At 55.5% G+C, this 19,136-nt stretch overlaps 2 protein-coding genes across 3 annotated transcripts in view; one reads left to right on the forward strand and one right to left on the reverse strand.

The window, feature by feature from the left end:
• LOC139232684 (stress-associated endoplasmic reticulum protein 2) overlaps positions 1 to 6,256 on the forward strand; it is a 10,992-nt gene extending 4,736 nt beyond the window's left edge. Inside the window, exons 2-3 of the mRNA XM_070863150.1 lie at positions 318 to 393; positions 2,409 to 6,256. Of these exons, the coding sequence (XP_070719251.1) occupies positions 318 to 393; positions 2,409 to 2,449 (117 nt within the window). The 3' untranslated portion in view covers positions 2,450 to 6,256. The remainder of the gene's footprint in view (positions 1 to 317; positions 394 to 2,408) is intronic.
• Positions 1 to 19,136, reverse strand: part of LOC139232695 (profilin-1-like) — a 762,729-nt gene that overhangs the window by 227,109 nt on the left and 516,484 nt on the right. The gene's annotated exons all lie outside the window — the stretch shown is intronic.

The following is a 19,136-nucleotide window of genomic DNA, read 5'->3' on the forward strand; positions in this document are numbered from 1 at the left end:
GTGTGTGTGTGGGGGGGGGGTGGTGGTGTGTGTGTGGGGGGGGTGGTGGTGTGTGTGTGTGGAGGGGGGTTGTGTGTGTGTGGGGGGTGGTGTGTGTGTGTGTGGGGGGTGTGTGTGTGTGTGTGTGTGGGGGGGGGTGGTGTGTGTGTGGGGGGGGGTGGTGTGTGTGTGGGGGGGGTGGTGTGTGTGTGGTGGGGGGGTGGTGGAGGGGGTGGATTGGGGGGGGGGGAGCGTGTGGAGGGGGGTGGGGGAGCGGTGCGTTTGTGTGCGGGACGCTGGGTGTGAATAAACTATTGACACTTGCCGTTGTTTTGCAGAGGCCCCTCCAGGAGGAGAGAGCGCCTGTGGCTCCCTGGCTGTTGGCTCTGTTTGTGTTTGTGGTGTGTGGATCAGGTGGGTGTTTCATCAGCTGCCGTTCGCTGTCTGTCAGCACTTCATTCTGGAGAGAAGTGTTTGTTTTGAGGTGTTTTAAAGGAATGCCCATGATTCATTGACTGATACCGCCCAGGAGGTGGCCATTGGGCCCATCGAGCCTGTGCTGGCTCTGTGAGCGAGCGATCCAATCAGTCCCACTCCCCCTGCTCTTTCCCCACAGCCCGGTGAATTTAATCTCCAAGTCTTTATTCAATTCCCCGTTTGAAAGTTCTATCAATTAACAATGAAATTTTAATAAGTCATTCACCAAAACCATTTTTTAAATTCATTCCTGGGATGTGGCCGTCCCTGGCAAGACCGGCATTTATTGCCCATCCCTAATTGCCCCTTGAGAAGGTGGTGGTGAGCCGCCTTCTTGAACCGCTGCAGTCCCGTGTGGTGAAGGTGCTCCCACAGTGCTGTTAGGGAGGGAGTTCCAGGATTGTGACCCAGCGACGATGAAGGAACGGCCGATATATTTCCAAGTCGGGACGGTGTGTGACTGGGAGGGGAACGTGGAGGTGGTGGTGTTCCCATGGGCCTGCTGCCCTTGTCCTTCTATGCGGTAGAGGTCGTGGGTTTGGGAGGTGCTGCCGAAGAAGTGTGGCGTCATTGACCAACATCTCTCTGGGCCCAGGTCCCGGGGCTGACGGACCCCCTAACCCTGACGTTCATTGTGGCTGACCGTTCAGAATTCCGTGCTGATTGGGGGCACTTATTGTGCTGGGGACACCTTCCACTAGAACTAGGTTGAAACGGGCTCTGATTTCTTAAGTGAGACCGAGCGTGTGACCTGGGGAGAGGATAGGGGCAAGGGCAGGTATCTTGACCTGCCGGGCGTGTACTGGGGCCCAGGGCACTGTGTACGAAGGGGCTGAGCAGCCAGCGCTGTTTCTGACTCTCAAGCAGCCTGACTTTTGCCACAAACTCCGTTCCCCAGCCACTGACTCCAACCCTCTCCCCAACTCCTGTCAAAGGCTGAACCAGACTGTTCGCAACCTTGGTGTCATATTTGACTCTGAAATGAGCTTCCGACCACATATCCACACCACAACTAAACCCGCCTATTTCCCCCTCCGTAACATCGCCCATCTCCGCCCCTGCCTCAGCTCATCCGCTGCTGAAACCCTCATCTGTGTCCTCGTTACCTCTCAACTTGACGATTCCAACGCACTCCTGGCTGACCTCCCACATTCTACCCGACGTACACTAGAGGTGATCCAAAACTCGGCTGCCCCGAGTCCCGCTCACCCATCACCCCCTGTCCTAACTCGCACCAAGTCCCGCTCACCCATCGCCCCCTGTGCTCGCTGCCCCGTGTCCTAACTCGCACCGAGTCCCGCTCACCCATCACCCCCTGTGCTCGCTGCCCCGTGTCCTAACTCGCACCGAGTCCCGCTCACCCATCACCCCCTGTGCTCGCTGCCCCGTGTCCTAACTCGCACCGAGTCCCGCTCACCCATCACCCCCTGTACTCGCTGACCTACATTGGCTCCCGGTTAAGCAACGCCTCGATTTCAAAATTCTCATCCTTGTTTACAAATCCCTCCATGGCCCTCGCCCCTCCCTATCTCTGTAATCTCCTCCAGCCCCACAACCCCCCCAGATATCTGCGCTCCTCTAATTCTGCCCTCCTGAGCATCCCTGATTATAATCGCTCCACCATCGGTGGCCGTGCCTTCTGTTGCCTGGGCCCCAAGCTCTGGAACTCCCTCCCTAAACCTCTCTATCGCTCCTTCCTCTTTGACCAAGCTTTTGGTCACCTGCCCTAATTTCTACTTATGCAGCTCGGTGTCAAATGTGTTTAAATTTCATAACACCCCTGTGAAGCGCCTCGGGACGTTTCACTACGTTAAAGGCACTATATAAATGCAGGTTGTTGTGGGTGGGGAGGATGCAGGAAACGGGGAGGGGAGAGGGTCAGTGGGCTTGGGAGCAGATTGTGGCAAGTTCACTCGGCTAATTTGCGCCTGTTTGTAATTTGCCCCTTGCAGCAATTTTCCAGATAATTCAAAGTATCCGGATGGGAGCCTGAACGGCGATGCGGAGAGTGGGCACGGTTTTCCTTGCGGCGAAGGATCGATCCGTTTTTTTCCTGCGATCCCGATCCTTCCTTCATTCTTTCTCCTTTGGGACTGCACAAATGAAACCTCTTGTCTTACGAAGCTATCGGCACAGAAATTCCGGAGCCCGCCATCAGTATTCCCTTCCCCTCCAGCAATAAGGGTGTGGCCAGATATAAATAGATATATTATATAAATTATAAGAGAAGCTTAAAGCAACGTTGATTCCTCCCGCCGGAGGGCAGATAGCCCGGCAGCACAGCATTCCAGCCGTCCCCCCCCCCCCCCGGTGTTCACCGGGCCCTGCCTATCCCCGTCTCTGTGACCTGTGGCGGCCTCCCAGCCCCTGACCGGTGCTGGACTGGCACTGTGCACCCACTCCCGCGGTGTGGGGGGGGGGGGGGGGGAAGAAGATGAGCTACCCTGACATCGTGTGTTTTTTGGACTCTGTCTCTCTTTTTGTAAGGTGCCCTGTGCTGTGACCTCTCGCACGGGCTGGTCACCCCTCCCGAGCCCTCCCCCTACCCTTTGTCAATCGACCTTTTTACACTTTTATAAAACATCGTCCAGTGGAAGGGATGGAGTGTGTGACTTGACTTTGAAGTAATTGAAAATCTTAAAAACAAAAAAAAATCCTTCCGACTGCGATCGGGTTATTTGCAACACTCGATCCTGGTTGTATCGGATGATGAACTTGCGGATTATTGCTCCCCATCCGTTCCCCCGCCCCTCCCCAAGACTCGCTCCCTCCTTATCTGGAACCCTTGCGGGGGGGAAATGGGAACAAGATACAATATAAAACTGCATGCTGTCTTTATATAAACTGAATAATAATCCTGTAGATCAGTTGAGCCTTTCCGACCCCCGCTGTGTGCGCACACTGCCTCTCCCGGCCATCGAATATCCCCCCCCCCCACACACACACACACAATCCCGAGGGTGGCAGTGGGCACTGGTTCCTTTATAAATTCATGATTTAATGGGAGGACTTTCAGTAGATGAGAGGCGCAGCGAGGTTGTGTAAGGTGCTATATGAATGCAAGTTTGCTTGTTCTTCCCCAACCCCCGCCCCCGATGCAGCGCGAGCCGCCCATTTGGGACCAATCCTCCCGGGAGTCCCGCCTCCGTTCCCGTGGCGGCTGACTGCGCCGGGCCAAGGGGTTCGGCCCGGGCCGAGTCCGGCCCTCTTATCGTCGGCAGGCCGCTGGTTGAAATTACTAACCTTGTGCTGCACCGTGTGTGTCAAACCGTCGGCTGCCCATCTCACCGAGACCGCACAAGAGTCGGTGCAGGAAACGGGACATCACCACATGGGCCTGTACCCGTGCTGTACCTGCCCTGGGGGTGTGTGATGGGGCAGTGTAGAGGGAGCTTTACTCTGTATCTAACCCCCTGTACCTGCCCTGGGGGTGTGTGATGGGGCAGTGTAGAGGGAGCTTTACTCTGTATCTAACCCCCTGTACCTGCCCTGGGAGTGTTTGATGGGGCAGTGTAGAGGGAGCTTTACTCTGTATCTAACCCCGTGCTGTACCTGCCCTGGGAGTGTTTGATGGGACAGTGTAGAGGGAGCTTTACTCTGTATCTAACCCCCTGTACCTGCCCTGCGAGTGTTTGATGGGACAGTGTAGAGGGAGCTTTACTCTGTATCTAACCCGTGCTATACCTGCCCTGGGGGTGTGTGATGGGACAGTGTAGAGGGAGCTTTACTCTGTATCTAACCCCCTGTACCTGCCCTGGGAGTGTTTGATGGGGCAGTGTAGAGGGAGCTTTACTCTGTATCTAACCCCGTGCTGTACCTGCCCTGGGAGTGTTTGATGGGACAGTGTAGAGGGAGCTTTACTCTGTATCTAACCCCCTGTACCTGCCCTGGGAGTGTTTGATGGGACAGTGCAGAGGGAGCCTTACTCTGTATCTAACCCCCTGTACCTGCCCTGGGAGTGTTTGATGGGACAGTGTAGAGGGAGCTTTACTCTGTATCTAACCCCCTGTACCTGCCCTGGGAGTGTTTGATGGGACAGTGTAGAGGGAGCTTTACTCTGTACCTAACCCCGTGCTGTACCTGACCTGGGAGTGTGTGATGGGACAGTGTAGAGGGAGCTTTACTCTGTATCTAACCCCCTGTACCTGCCCTGGGAGTGTGTGATGGGACAGTGTAGAGGGAGCTTTACTCTGTATCTAACCCCCTGTACCTGCCCTGGGAGTGTTTGATGGGACAGTGTAGAGGGAGCTTTACTCTGTATCTAACCCCCTGTACCTGCCCTGGGAGTGTTTGATGGGACAGTGCAGAGGGAGCCTTACTCTGTATCTAACCCCCTGTACCTGCCCTGGGAGTGTTTGATGGGACAGTGTGGAGGGAGCTTTACTCTGTATCTAACCCTCTGTAACCTGCCCTGCGAGTGTTTGAAGGTTCATTTCAAACCACATGTTTTTTTATATATTCATTGAAATGAGTTGTTGAAGATTTATTTCTTGAAACTATTGCGCTCATCAATGTGAGGAACGTCTGTACTGGGGAGGGGAAAACCTGTGCATTCGGGCAATGTATCAAACGCTCCCGGTTCAGGTGTAACAGAGTCCAGTGCAGAGTAACGCTGCCTCTGACCGCCCCCTACTGCAGCAGTGTGGCATTGTACTCTGTCTCTCCCACACCGAGCGTCCTGTGTGTGTGTCGTTGGGGACAGCGTGTTGGTGTGAGCTGGTTTACCCCGGCCCCCCCCCCCCCCCATGGGCCTCTACATCTGATTCTGGCCGAAACCGATATCTGATCGGCCCCCCCGGGGAGAACGAGGGAGAGTTCCATCCCGTCAGTCTGGGCCAGATGGGCGTACGGGGTGAGGGCACAGATCGTGGCCGAGCCGAGAGTGGGCCAGTGTCTAACCCACTGTGCCACCCCAGTTACCACCCTTCCCTCACCGAGAGAGATTACTGATTCAGCATGATCCCCCCCCCCCCGCGGGGGAGGAGTGTTGATGTCCTGTCGGGTAAAGCCCCTGCCAAGTGTAGCCCAGACTGATTGTTAAGGTTTGAAATTCTCTGGGTCTTTGTGTGGTCGTGTTGGTGGTATGTCGCCAAGGAAGAGCAGTCTGCTGCGATATCTGGGTGCCCCCAGATCGCCCCCCCCCCCCCCCGAATGGCGGAGAACGATCCAAGAACTTGCGGCTCCCGAGTGCCAGTCCCAGCAAGGACCCCCTCCCCGGCCGGCCACCTCTGACGTTCCGATAATCCAGCAGCAAACCCGGGTTACCCGCCTCAGTGTGTACGTGTACCCGTTCCCCCAGGCACCGTTCTGCGGTGAGAGTCGGGGTGGGTGAGCAGGATTACTTGCCCCTCCTTACCTGCTCGCTCTGGGACCACAGCTGCTCTGTCTCTGGAGGTTTTAAAGCCCAGGCCTGGCACAGGCTGTGAGTGGAGCACGGCACCACACAGGTGGCAGCCCACTGGCTTGGGGGAGGAAGGGTCTTGCTCCAGTGCTGCTGGGACTCCCGGGTTTGTAACGGGCGTGTGAAGTGGCCCAATGTTGTGGTCGCAGAGCTCCCCCTCGCTCGGAGACCGGTGGGCCCTTCACACACCCGGGCCCCCATTACAATTGGTTCGCTGAATAGGGGCCTCGTCATCAACATAGCACACTGGCTGCTGTCTGGCGGCTCCGATCAGCATTCGGTTTGAATTGTTCACTTTGAGTCCGCGTACCCCCAAAGGTGACACTTGTGCACGCGGTTTCCCGAATCCAGTAAAGTTGTATTTTAACAGCAATAAAAGTGTATCTCTCTCATTGTAAAGGGTCGTGGCTTTCTGAGTCACCGCTCGCCGAGTTCACACTCGCCGGGCTCACACTTCCCACGCTCACGGTGCCCACGCTCGCACTGCGCACACTCGCCGGGCTCACACTCTCACAGCTCACACTCACATGGCTCACACTCGTCGGGGGTCACGCTCATGCTGCCCACTCTCCCCGGGGCTCACACTTGCCGCGTCTCACGGTGCTCACTCTCGGCGGGCTCACACTCGTCAGGCTCAGGCTCACACTCGCACTGCCCATTCTCACGGTGCTCACTCTCGGCGGGCTCACACTCGCACTGCCCATTCTCGCCGGGGTTCACGGTGCTCACACTCGCACTGCCCATTCTCACCGGGGCTCACGGTGCTCACTCTCGGCGGGCTCACACCGCTCACACTCGTCAGGCTCACACTGCTCACACTCGCACTGCCCACACTCGCTGGGCTCACACTGCACACACTCGCGGAGCTCACACTGCTCACACTCACCGGAGCCCACGGTGCTCACTCTCGGCGGGCTCACTCTTGCTCACACTTGAGGAGCCCACACTCGGCGGGCTCAGACTGCCCACACTCGGCGGGCTCAGACTGCCCACACTCTCTGGGGCTCTCACACTCACTCTGCCCACACTCGCTGGGGCTTTCACAGCTCACACTCACCGGGGCGCTCTCTGCTCACACTCGTCGGGGCTCACACTCGCCGAACTCATGCGACTCACACTCTGCTCACACTCGCCGGGCTCTCACTGCTCACACTCGCCGGGCTCTCACTGCTCACACTCGCCGGGCTCTCACTGCTCACACTCGCCGGGCTCTCACTGCTCACACTCGCCGGGCTCTCACTGCCCACGCTCTCACTGCCCACACTCGCCGGGCTCTCACTGCCCACGCTCACCAGGGTCACACTGCTCACACTCACCGGGGTTCACACTCGCGGGCTCTCACTGCTCACACTCGCCAGGGCTTATGCCGTTCACACACTCACTGCTTACACTGCTCACACTCGCCAGGCTCACACTGCTCACACGCCGCTCACATTCGCTGGGCTCACGCCGTGCACACTCGCCAGGCTCACACTCACATTCACACTGCTCACACTCGCCGGGGCTCACTCTCGCTCAAACTTTCCGCGGCTCACTCTCGCTCACTCGCCGTGCTCACGCTCGCCGGGGCGCTCACTGCTCACACTCGCCGGCCTCACACTGCTCACACTCACCGACCTCACACTTGCCAGGCTCATACTGCTCACAGTCGCCAGGCTCACACTGCTCATGCTGACACTGCCCACACTTGCTGGGGCTCACACACTCACTGCTCACACTCGCCGGGGCCCTCACTGCTCACACTCGCCGGGGCCCTCACTGCTCACACTCGCCGGGGCCCTCACTGCTCACACTCGCCGGGGCCCTCACTGCTCACACTCGCCGGGGCCCTCACTGCTCACACTCGCCGGGGCCCTCACTGCTCACACTCGCCGGGGCCCTCACTGCTCACACTCGCCGGGGCCCTCACTGCTCACACTCGCCGGGGCCCTCACTGCTCACACTCGCCGGGGCCCTCACTGCTCACACTCGCCGGGGCCCTCACTGCTCACACTCGCCGGGGCCCTCACTGCTCACACTCGCCGGGGCCCTCACTGCTCACACTCGCCGGGGCCCTCACTGCTCACACTCGCCGGGGCCCTCACTGCTCACACTCGCCGGGGCCCTCACTGCTCATGGCTCACACTTGCCGGGCTCATACTGCTCACACTCGCCGGGGCTCATACTCAGTCTGCCCACACTCGCCGGGCTCACATTGCTCACACACTCACTGCTCACACTCACGGGCTCACAGTCGCACTCGCCAGGCCGCTCACTGCTCACACTCGCACTGCTCACTTGCCGGGCTTACACTCACTGCTCACACTCACCAGGCTCATACTGCTCACACTCTCACTTCTCACACTCGCCGGGGCTTTCACAGCTCACACTCGCGAGGGCTTGCCGGTCTCACTCGCCGGGCTCACACTGCTCACACTCACACTGTCCACACTCGCCGGGCTCGCAATGCTCACACTCGCTGTGCTACCTCTCTCTCTCTTGCGGGGCTCACACTCGCCGGGGCTCACAGTCGCCGGGGCTCACAGTCGCCGGGACTCATTTGCCAGGGCTCACACTCGCCGTGCTCACTCTCGCTCACACTCGCCGGGGCTCACTCTCGCTCACACTCGCCGGGGCTCACTCTCGCTCACACTCGCCGGGGCTCACTCTCGCTCACACTCGCCGGGGCTCACTCTCGCTCACACTCGCCGGGGCTCACTCTCGCTCACACTCGCCGGGGCTCACTCTCGCTCACACTCGCCGGGGCTCACACTCGCCGGGGCCCTCACTGCTCACGCTCTCACTGCCCACACTCGCCGGGCTATCACTGCCCACGCTCACCAGGGTCACACTGCTCACACTCACCGGGGTTCACACTCGCGGGCTCTCACTGCTCACACTCGCCAGGGCTTATGCCGTTCACACACTCACTGCTCACACTCGCCAGGCTCACACTGCTCACACGCCGCTCACATTCGCTGGGCTCACGCCGTGCACACTCGCTAGGCTCACACTCACATTCACACTGCTCACACTCGCCGGGGCTCACTCTCACTCAAACTTTCCGCGGCTCACTCTCGCTCACTCGCCGTGCTCACGCTCGCCGGGGCGCTCACTGCTCACACTCGCCGGCCTCACACTGCTCACACTCGCCGACCTCACACTTGCCAGGCTCATACTGCTCACAGTCGCCAGGCTCACACTGCTCATGCTGACACTGCCCACACTTGCTGGGGCTCACACACTCACTGCTCACACTCGCCGGGGCCCTCACTGCTCACACTCGCCGGGGCCCTCACTGCTCACACTCGCCGGGGCCCTCACTGCTCACACTCGCCGGGGCCCTCACTGCTCACACTCGCCGGGGCCCTCACTGCTCACACTCGCCGGGGCCCTCACTGCTCACACTCGCCGGGGCCCTCACTGCTCACACTCGCCGGGGCCCTCACTGCTCACACTCGCCGGGGCCCTCACTGCTCACACTCGCCGGGGCCCTCACTGCTCACACTCGCCGGGGCCCTCACTGCTCACACTCGCCGGGGCCCTCACTGCTCACACTCGCCGGGGCCCTCACTGCTCACACTCGCCGGGGCCCTCACTGCTCACACTCGCCGGGGCCCTCACTGCTCACACTCGCCGGGGCCCTCACTGCTCTCAGTCGCCGGGGCCCTCACTGCTCACACTCGCCGGGGCCCTCACTGCTCACACTCGCCGGGGCCCTCACTGCTCACACTCGCCGGGGCCCTCACTGCTCACACTCGCCTGGGCCCTCACTGCTCACACTCGCCGGGGCCCTCACTGCTCACACTCGCCGGGGCGCTCACTGCTCACGGCTCACACTTGCCGGGCTCATACTGCTCACACTCGCCGGGGCTCACACTCAGTCTGCCCACACTCGCCGGGCTCACATTGCTCACACACTCACTGCTCACACTCACGGGCTCACACTCTCACACTCGCACTCGCCAGGCCGCTCACTGCTCACACTCGCACTGCTCATTTGCCGGGCTTACACTCACTGCTCACACTCACCAGGCTCATACTGCTCACACTCTCACTTCTCACACTCGCCGGGGCTTTCACAGCTCACACTCGCGAGGGCTTGCCGGTATCACACTCGCCGGGCTCACACTGCTCACACTCACACTGTCCACACTCGCCGGGCTCGCAATGCTCACACTCGCTGTGCTACCTCTCTCTCTTGCGGGGCTCACACTCGCCGGGGCTCACAGTTGCCGGGGCTCACAGTCGCCGGACTCATTTGCCAGGGCTCACACTCGCCGTGCTCACTCTCGCTCACACTCGCCGGGGCTCACTCTCGCTCACACTCGCCGGGGCTCACTCTCGCTCACACTCGCCGGGGCTCACTCTCGCTCACACTCGCCGGGGCTCACTCTCGCTCACACTCGCCGGGGCTCACTCTCGCTCACACTCGCCGGGGCTCACTCTCGCTCACACTCGCCGGGGCTCACTCTCGCTCACACTCGCCGGGGCTCACTCTCGCTCACACTCGCCGGGGCTCACTCTCGCTCACACTCGCCGGGGCTCACTCTCGCTCACACTCGCCGGGGCTCACTCTCGCTCACACTCGCCGGGGCTCACTCTCGCTCACACTCGCCGTGCTCACACTCGCTCACACTAGCCGTGCTCACACTCGCGCTCACTCTCGCTCACACTCGCCGGGGCTCACTCTCGCTCACACTCGCCGGGGCTCACTCTCGCTCACACTCGCCGTGCTCACACTCGCCGTGCTCACACTCGCTCACACTAGCCGTGCTCACACTCGCGCTCACTCTCGCTCACACTCGTCGTGCTCACTCGCTCACACTCGCCGGGGCTCACTCTCGCTCACACTCGCCGGGGCTCACTCTCGCTCACACTCGCCGGGGCTCACTCTCGCTCACACTCGCCGGGGCTCACACTCGCCGGGGCTCACTCTCGCTCACACTCGCCGTGCTCACACTCGCCGTGCTCACACTCGCCATGCTCACACTCGCGCTCACTCTCGCGCTCACTCTCGCTCACACTCGCCGTGCTCACTCTCGCTCACACTCGCCGTGCTCACTCTCGCTCACACTCGCCGGGCTCACTCTCGCTCACACTCGCCGGGCTCACTCTCGCTCACACTCGCCGGGCTCACTCTCAGCCACACTTGTCATGCTCGCTCTCTCTCGCACTCGCTGGGGCTCACACTCTCCGTGCTCACTCTCCCTCACTCGCTGGGGCTCACACTCGCCGTGCTCACTCTCGCTCACACTCGCCGTGCTCCCTCTCGCTCACACTTGCCGTGCTCACACTCGCCGGGGCTCACACTTGCCGTGCTCACACTCGCCGGTGCTCACACTTGCCGTGCTCCCTCTCGCTCTCACTCGCTGGGGCTCACACTCGCCGTGCTCCCTCTCGCTCACACTCGCCGGGGCTCACACTTGCCGTGCTCACACTCGCCGGTGCTCACACTTGCCGTGCTCCCTCTCGCTCTCACTCGCTGGGGCTCACACTCGCCGTGCTCCCTCTCGCTCACACTCGCCGGGGCTCACACTTGCCGTGCTCACTCTCGCTCACACTCGCCGGGGCTCACACTTGCCGTGCTCACTCTCGCTCACACTCGCCGGTGCTCACACTTGCCGTGCTCACTCTCGCTCTCACTCGCTGGGGCTCACGCTCCCCGGGCTCACTCTCGCTCACACTCGCCGGGGCTCACACTCGCTGGGGCTCACACTCGCCGGGCTCACACGCGCTGGGGCTCCAAATTCAAAGAGCTTTAGCAGAGTTGGCACACAGGAGTTTCTCTGCAGTACAGACGGGGCGTAGCACAGTGGTTCAAAATCCCACCACGGCAGCTGGGGAATTTAAATTCAGTTAATTAAATAAATCTGAGACCTGTCGTCAGAGGTGGAAAGGTTCGAGGTGGATGAGATTTTAAGCCAGGACAGGGACAGGGAAAGGCGGGAGGGGAGGAAAGAATAAAAGGGATGGTCTGAGTGAGGAATATATGCTTCCTGCACCCTGTTGAACACAGTTTTAAATGTTTCCCATTGCTGTTCTACATCGTGGTTTGCCAATATTAGAAACATAGAAAATAGGTGCAGGAGTAGGCCATTCGGCCCTTCTAGCCTGCACCACCATTCAATGAGTTCATGGCTGAACATGCAACCTCAGTACCCCATTCCTGCTTTCTCGCCATACCCCTTGATCCCCCCTAGTAGTAAGGACTATTGTTGCCTATTTTATTTTCCCAAGTTCTATTCTCCGCCCCTCAAAATCAGCTTTTCTCCAATCGATTACCCTGCTTTACGGATTCCAGCATCCACTGTATTTTGGTACATCACGACAAACATAGAAACGTAGAAATTTACAGCGCAGCAGGAGGTCATTCCGGCCCAGCGTGTCCGCGCCGGCCGACAAAGAGCCGCACGGCCCTCGGTCAGCAGCCCTGAAGGTTACATGTAAACCTGTGAACAATGAACAATGGCGGAAAGGCAAAGAGCACCCGGCCCAACCAGTCCGCCCCACACAACTGCGACACCCCTTACACTGAAACCTTCTACACTCCACCTGTCCTGTCTAAAAGTCCTATAACCAGGATTATTGAGCCACAGGAATGGCCGCAGAAACCCTCACCACATTTTAAAGGTGCTAGGATGGGTAGTTGAAGTGCAGTAACCTGCAGGGTAACGGACCTAGAGCTGGTAATTGGGATTAGACTGGATGACCTCTCGTTGGACGGCGCAGATATAATGGTAAGTACTGCAGGGAATCGAATACGGCCAGGGTGATCTCCTGGACTAGTTTCACCTGGATGGGTGGGAGAGGAATTTTCCCAGATTTTCCCCCCAATTGACCTGGGTTTTTATCTGGTTTTTGCCTCTCCCAGGAGATCACGTGGCTCCGGTTGGGGTGGAGTGTGGAATGTTTCAGTATAAGGGGTGTCGCAGTTGTGTGAGGCGGACTGGTTGGGCTGGGTGCTCTTTGCTTTTCCGTCATTGTTCAGGGGTTTATATGTGACCTTCAGGGCTGCTGACCGAGGGCCGTGCGGCTCTTTGTCGGCCGGCGAGGACATGATGGGCCAAAATGGCCTCCTTCTGCGCTGTAAATTTCTATGTTTCTATATCCCTCAATTCCCCGAGGGTACTTCAAAAGTACATCATTGGATGTAAAGTGCTTTGAGACGTCCAGTGGTCATCAAAGGTACTCCACTTTCCCGCCCATTCCCCATATCCCTCAATTCCCTGAATATCCCAAAATCTATCGATCTCAGCCTTGAATATACTCAAAGACTGAGCCTCCACAGCCCTCTGGGGCAGAGAATTCCAAAGATTCACCACCCTCTGAGTGAAGAAATTCCTCCTCATCTCAGTCCTGAATGGCCGACCCCTTATCCTGAGACTGTGACCCCTGGTTCTAGATTCCCCAGCCCGGGGGGGAAACATCCTCCCTGCATCTACCCTGTCGAGCCCTGTAAGAATTTTGTATGTTTCAATGAGATCACCTCTCATTCTTCTAAACGCTGGAGAATATCGGCCCAGTCTGCTCAATCTCTCCTCATAGGACAATCCCCCCCATCTCAGGAATCAGTCTGGTGAGCCTTCGTTGCACTCCCTCAATGGCAAGTATATCCTTCCTGAGGTTAGGAGACCCAAACTGTGCACAATACTCCAGGTGTGGTCTCACCAGGGCCCGATATAATTGCAGTAAGACGTCTTTACTCTTATACTCAAATCCTCCTGTAATAAAGGCCAACATACCTCTTGTGTTAACAAAACAATCCTGAAGGCTCTGTGCCTCAATGCGAGGAGTATTCATAATCTGGTGCATGAATTCACTGCGCAGGCAGCTATTAATGATTATGATATAATTGGCATCATGGAGACATGACTCCAGGGTGACCAAGGCTAGGAACTCAGCATCCAGGGGTATTCAACAATCAGGAAGGATAGACAGAAAGGAAAAGGAGGCGGGGTGGTGTTGCTGGTTAAAGAGGAAATTAATGCAATAGTAAGGAAGGACATTAGCTTGGATGATGTGGAATCTGTATGGGTGGAGCTACGGAATACCAAAGGGCAGAAAACGCTAGTGGGAGTGTGTACAGACCACCAAACAGTAGTAGTGAGGTTGGGGATGGCATCAAACAAGAAATTAGGGCTGCGTGCAATAAAGGTACAGTTATCATGGGCGACTTTAATCTACATAGAGATTGGGCTAACCAAACTGGCAATACGATGGAGAAGGATTTCCTGGTGTGTATTAGGGATGGCTTTCTAGACCAATATGTCGAGGAACCAACTAGAGGTCATCCTAGGCTGGGTGTTGAGTAATGAGAGAGGACTAATTAGCAATCTTGTTGTGCGAGGCTCCCTGGGGAAGAGTGACCATAATATGGTAGAATTCTTTATTAAAATGGAGAGTGACACAGTTAATTCAGAGACTAGGGTCCTGAACTTAAGGAAAGGTAACTTCGATGGTATGAGACATGAATTGGCTAGGATAGACTGGCAAATGATACTTAACGGGTTGACGGTGGATAGGCAATGGCAGACAATTATAGATTACATGGATGAACTTCAACAATTGTACATCCCTGTTTGGAGTAAAAATAAAACAGGGAAGGTAGCTCAACCGTGGTTAACAAGGGAAATTAGGGATAGTGTTAAATCCTAGAAAGAGGCATATAAATTGACCGGAAAAAGCAGCAACCTGAGGACTGGGAGAAATTTAGAATTCAGCAGAGGAGGACAAAGGGTTTAATTAAGAGGGGGAACATAGAGTATGAGAGGAAGCTTGCAGGGAACATAAAAACTGACTGCAAAAGCTTCTATAGATATGTGAAGAGAAAAGGATTAGTGAAGACCAACATAGGCCCCTTGCAGTCAGAATCAGGTGAATTTATAATGGGGAACAAAGAAATGGCAGACCCATTGAACAAATACTTTGGTTCTGTCTTCATGAAGGAAGACACAAATAACCTTCCGGAAATACTAGGGGACCGAGGGTCTTGTGAGAAGGAGGAACTGAAGGAAATTGTGTTAGGGAAATTGATGGGATTGAAGGCCGATAAATCCCTGGGGCCTGATAGTCTGCATCCCAGAGTACTTAAGGAAGTGGCCCTAGAAATAGTGGATGCATTGGTGATCATTTTCCAACATTCTATAGACTCTGGATCAGTTATATGGACTGGAGGATAGCTAATGTAACCCCACTTTTTAAAAAAGGAGGGAGAGAGAATACAGAGATTTATAGACTGGTTAGCTTGACATCGGTGGTGGGGAAAATGTTGGAATCAATTATTAAAGATGAAATAGCAGCGCATTTAGAAAGCAGTGACAGGATCGGTCCAAGTCAGCATGGATTTATGAAAGGGAAATCATGCTTGACAAATCTTCTAGAATTTTTTGAGGATGTAACTAGTAGAGTGGACAAGGGAGAACCAGTGGATGTGGTGTATCTGGACTTTCAAAAGACTTTTGACAAGGTCCCACACAAGGGATTGGTGTGCAAAATTAAAGCACATGATATTGGGGGTAATGTATTGACGTGGATAGAGAACTGGTTGTCAGACAGGAAGCAAAGAGTCGGAATAAATGGGTCCTTTTCAGAATGGCAGGCAGTGACTAGTGGGGTGCCGCAGGGTTTAGTGCTGGGACCCCAGCTATTTACAATATACATCATTGATTTAGATGAAGTAATTGAGTGTAATATCTCCAAGTTTACAGATGACACTAAGCTGGGTGGCGGTGTGAGCTGTGAGGAGGATGCTTAGAGGCTACAGAGTGACTTCGACAGGTTAGGTGAGTGGGCAAATGCATGGCAGATGCAGTATAATGTGGATAAATGTGAGGTTATCCACTTTGGTGGCAAAAACAGGGAGGCAGAATATTATCTGAATGGCGGCAGATTAGGAAAAGGGGAGGTGCAACGAGACCTGGGTGTCATGGTACATCAGTCATTGAAGGTTGGCATGCAGGTACAGCAGGTGGTGAAGAAGGTATGTTGGCCTTCGTAGCTAGGGGATTTGAGTATAGGAGCAGGGAGGTCTTACTGTAGTTGTACAGAGCCTTGGTGAAGCCACACCTGGAATATTGTGTTTAGTTTTGGTCTCCTAATCTGAGGAAGGACGTTCTTGCTATTGAGGGAGTACAGCGAAGGTTCACCAGACTGATTCTGGGATGGCAGACTGACATATGAGGAGAGACTGGATCAACTGGGCCTTTATTCACTGGAATTTAGAAGAATGAGAGGGGATCTCATAGAAACATATAAAATTCTGACGGGACTGGACAGGTTAGAGGCAGGAAGAATGTTCCCGATGTTGGGGAAGTCCAGAACCAGGGGTCACAGTCTAAGAATAAGGGGTAAGCCATTTAGGACCGAGATGAGGAGAAACTTCTTCACTCAGAGCGTGGTGAACCTGTGGAATTCCCTACTGCAGAGAGTAGTTGAGGCCAGTTCATTAGATATATTCAAGAGGGAGTTAGATGTGGCCCTTACAACCAAAGGGATCAAGGGGTATGGAGAGAAAGCAGGAAAGGGGTACTGAGGGAGTGATCAGCCGTGATCTTATTGAATGGCGGTGCAGGCTCGAAGGCCGAATGGCCTACTCCTGCACCTATTTTCTATATTTCTATGATTTCTTAATTGCTTGCTGTACCTGCATATTAACTTTCAGTATAAGGACACCCAGGTCCCTCTGAACACCAACAATTCCCAATCTCTCATCATTTCAAAATTCTCGTCCTTATTTACAAATCTCTCCCTGGCCCTCGCCCCTCCCTATCTCTGTAATCTCCTCCAGCCCCACAACCCCCCGAGATGTCTGCGCTCCTCTAATTCTGCCCTCCTGAGCATCCCTGATTATAATCACTCAACCATCGGTGGCCGTGCCTTCTGTTGACTGGGCCCCAAGCTCTGGAACTCCCTCCCTGAAGCTCTTCCCCTCTGTAACTCTCTTTCCTCCTTCAAGATGCTCCTTAAAACCGACCCCTTTGACCAAGCTTTCGGTTAAGTGCCCTAATTTCTACTTGTGTGGCTTGGTGTCAAATCTTTATCGCATAATACTCCTGTGAAGGACCTTGGGATGTCTCACTACGTAAATGGCGTTATAGTGTCAGTGGGTAGCACACTCTCCTCTGAGTGAGATGTTTGTGGGCTCAAGTCCCACTCCAGGAACTTGAGTCCATACATAATCTAGGCAGTCACTCCGGTGCAGTGCTAAGGGAGTCTTTCAGATGAGACGTTAAACCGAAGCCCTGTCTGCCCCCTCGGACGGACATAAAAGATCCCACGGCACTATTTCGAAGAAGAGCAGGGGCAGTTATCCCGTGTGTCCTGGGGACAATACGTATTCCTCAATCAACATGACGAAAACAGATTATCCAGTCATTATCACATTGCTGTGTGTGTGAGAGCGGCGAGTGTTTGTGGCGAGATGCGGCGAGTGTTTGTGGCGGAGGAGCAGCGCGGGATCGTGGCGGAGATGCGGCGAATGAGGGGACGGGGACCCAGAAGAGGCGAGGGCCCAGGGGCAGCACGGGCCCAGCCCACACTGTGCGATATGTGTGCGCACTAGGGTCTGTGCAGCAGAGCTGGTCTCCAGTCGTCCTGGTTAACCCTTGCCACTGGACCAAGACCTCGCTCTGTCAAGCCCGTGCGGTGGCTGGTGTGCAACGGTCACCCCACGTTAAAAAAATCCACCCACAGGCATCTTCCACCCCCTCAACTGGAGTTCAGCACTGGAACATCGGGTCCTTCATTGAAACATCTGTGAACATGTGGAAGCAAGTCATCCTCGTTCGAGGGACCGCCTATGATGATGATAAGGGCTATGGAGAGAAAGCAGGAATGGGGTACTGAAGTTGCATGTTCAGTCATGAACTCATTGAATGGCGGTGCAGGCTAGAAGGGCCGAATGGCCTGCTCCTGCACCTATTTTCTATGTTTTTATGTTTCTATGTTTCTATATCCCTCGATTCCCCGAGAGTACTTCAAAAGTACTTCATTGGTTGTAAAGCGCTTCGGTGTGGATAAATGTGAGGTTATCCACTTTGGTGACAAAAACACGAAGGCAGAATATTATCTGAATGGTGGAAGATGAGGAAAAGGGGAGGTGCAACGAGACCTGGGTGTCATGGTAAATCAGTCATTGAAGGTTGGCATGCAGGTACAGCAGGTGGTGAAGAAAGCAAATGGTATGTTGGCCTTCATAGCTGGGGGATTTGAGTCTAGGAGCAGGGAGGTCTTACTGCAGTTGTACAGGGCCTTAGTGAGACCCCACCTGGAATATTGTGTTCAGTTTTAGTCTCCTAATCTGAGGAAGGACGTACTTGCTATTGAGGGAGTGCAGCGAAGGTTCACCAGACTGGTTCCCGGGATGGCAGGACTGATATGAGAAGAGACTGGATCGACTGGGCCTGTATTCACTGGAGTTTAGAAGGATGAGGGGGGAATCTCATAGAAACATATAAAATTCTGACGGGACTGGACAGGTTAGATGCAGGAAGAATGTTCCCGATGTTGGGGAAGTCCAGAACCAGGGGACACAGTCTAAGGATAAGGGGTAAGCCATTTAGGACCGAGATGAGGAGAAACTTCTTCACTCAGAGAGTTGCTGACCTGTGGAATTCCCTACTGCAGAGAGTTGTTGATGTCAGTTCATTGGATATATTCAAGAGGGAGTTAGATGTAGCCCTTACGGCTAAAGGGATCAAGGGGTATGGAGAGAAAGCAGGAAAGGGGTACCGAGGGAATGATCAGCCATGATCTTATTGAATGGTGGTGCAGGCTCGAAGGGCCGAATGGCCTACTCCTGCACCTATTTTCTATGTTTCTATGAGACATCTGGTGGTCGTGATAGGCGCTTTATAAATGCAAGTCTTTCTTTTAGAGTCCATAAATCCATCTTTCAGAGGCGGCATTTTGCTGCTTTTATCTCTGATGCGGTTTTTCTTTTGTAATCTGAAAAACATTTTTGCTTGAAATGGAAAAAAAAAATAAAGAAGTTGCAGGGTATGAGATTTTAAACTCTGGGTTTAAAATATGGGCCAACACCATCCCCGGGCTGCAGGGGGCGCTGCAATGGGAGGACCAGCCTAGTCTTCCCAGCGAGAGGGGGCGCTGCAGGGGGAGGACCAGACGAGTCCTCCCAGCTTGAGGGCACTGCAGGGGGAGGACCAGACGAGTCCTCCCAGCGAGAGGGCGCTGCAGGGGGAGGACCAGACGAGACATCCAACAAAGGGCGCTGCAGTGGGAGGACCAGATGAGTCCTCCAATATAGGTGGCGCTGCAGCAGGCGAACCCAAACGAGTCC

The sequence above is a fragment of the Pristiophorus japonicus genome, chromosome 20 (genome assembly GCF_044704955.1).
Source record: "Pristiophorus japonicus isolate sPriJap1 chromosome 20, sPriJap1.hap1, whole genome shotgun sequence".
NCBI classification, from domain to species: Eukaryota; Metazoa; Chordata; class Chondrichthyes; family Pristiophoridae; genus Pristiophorus; species Pristiophorus japonicus.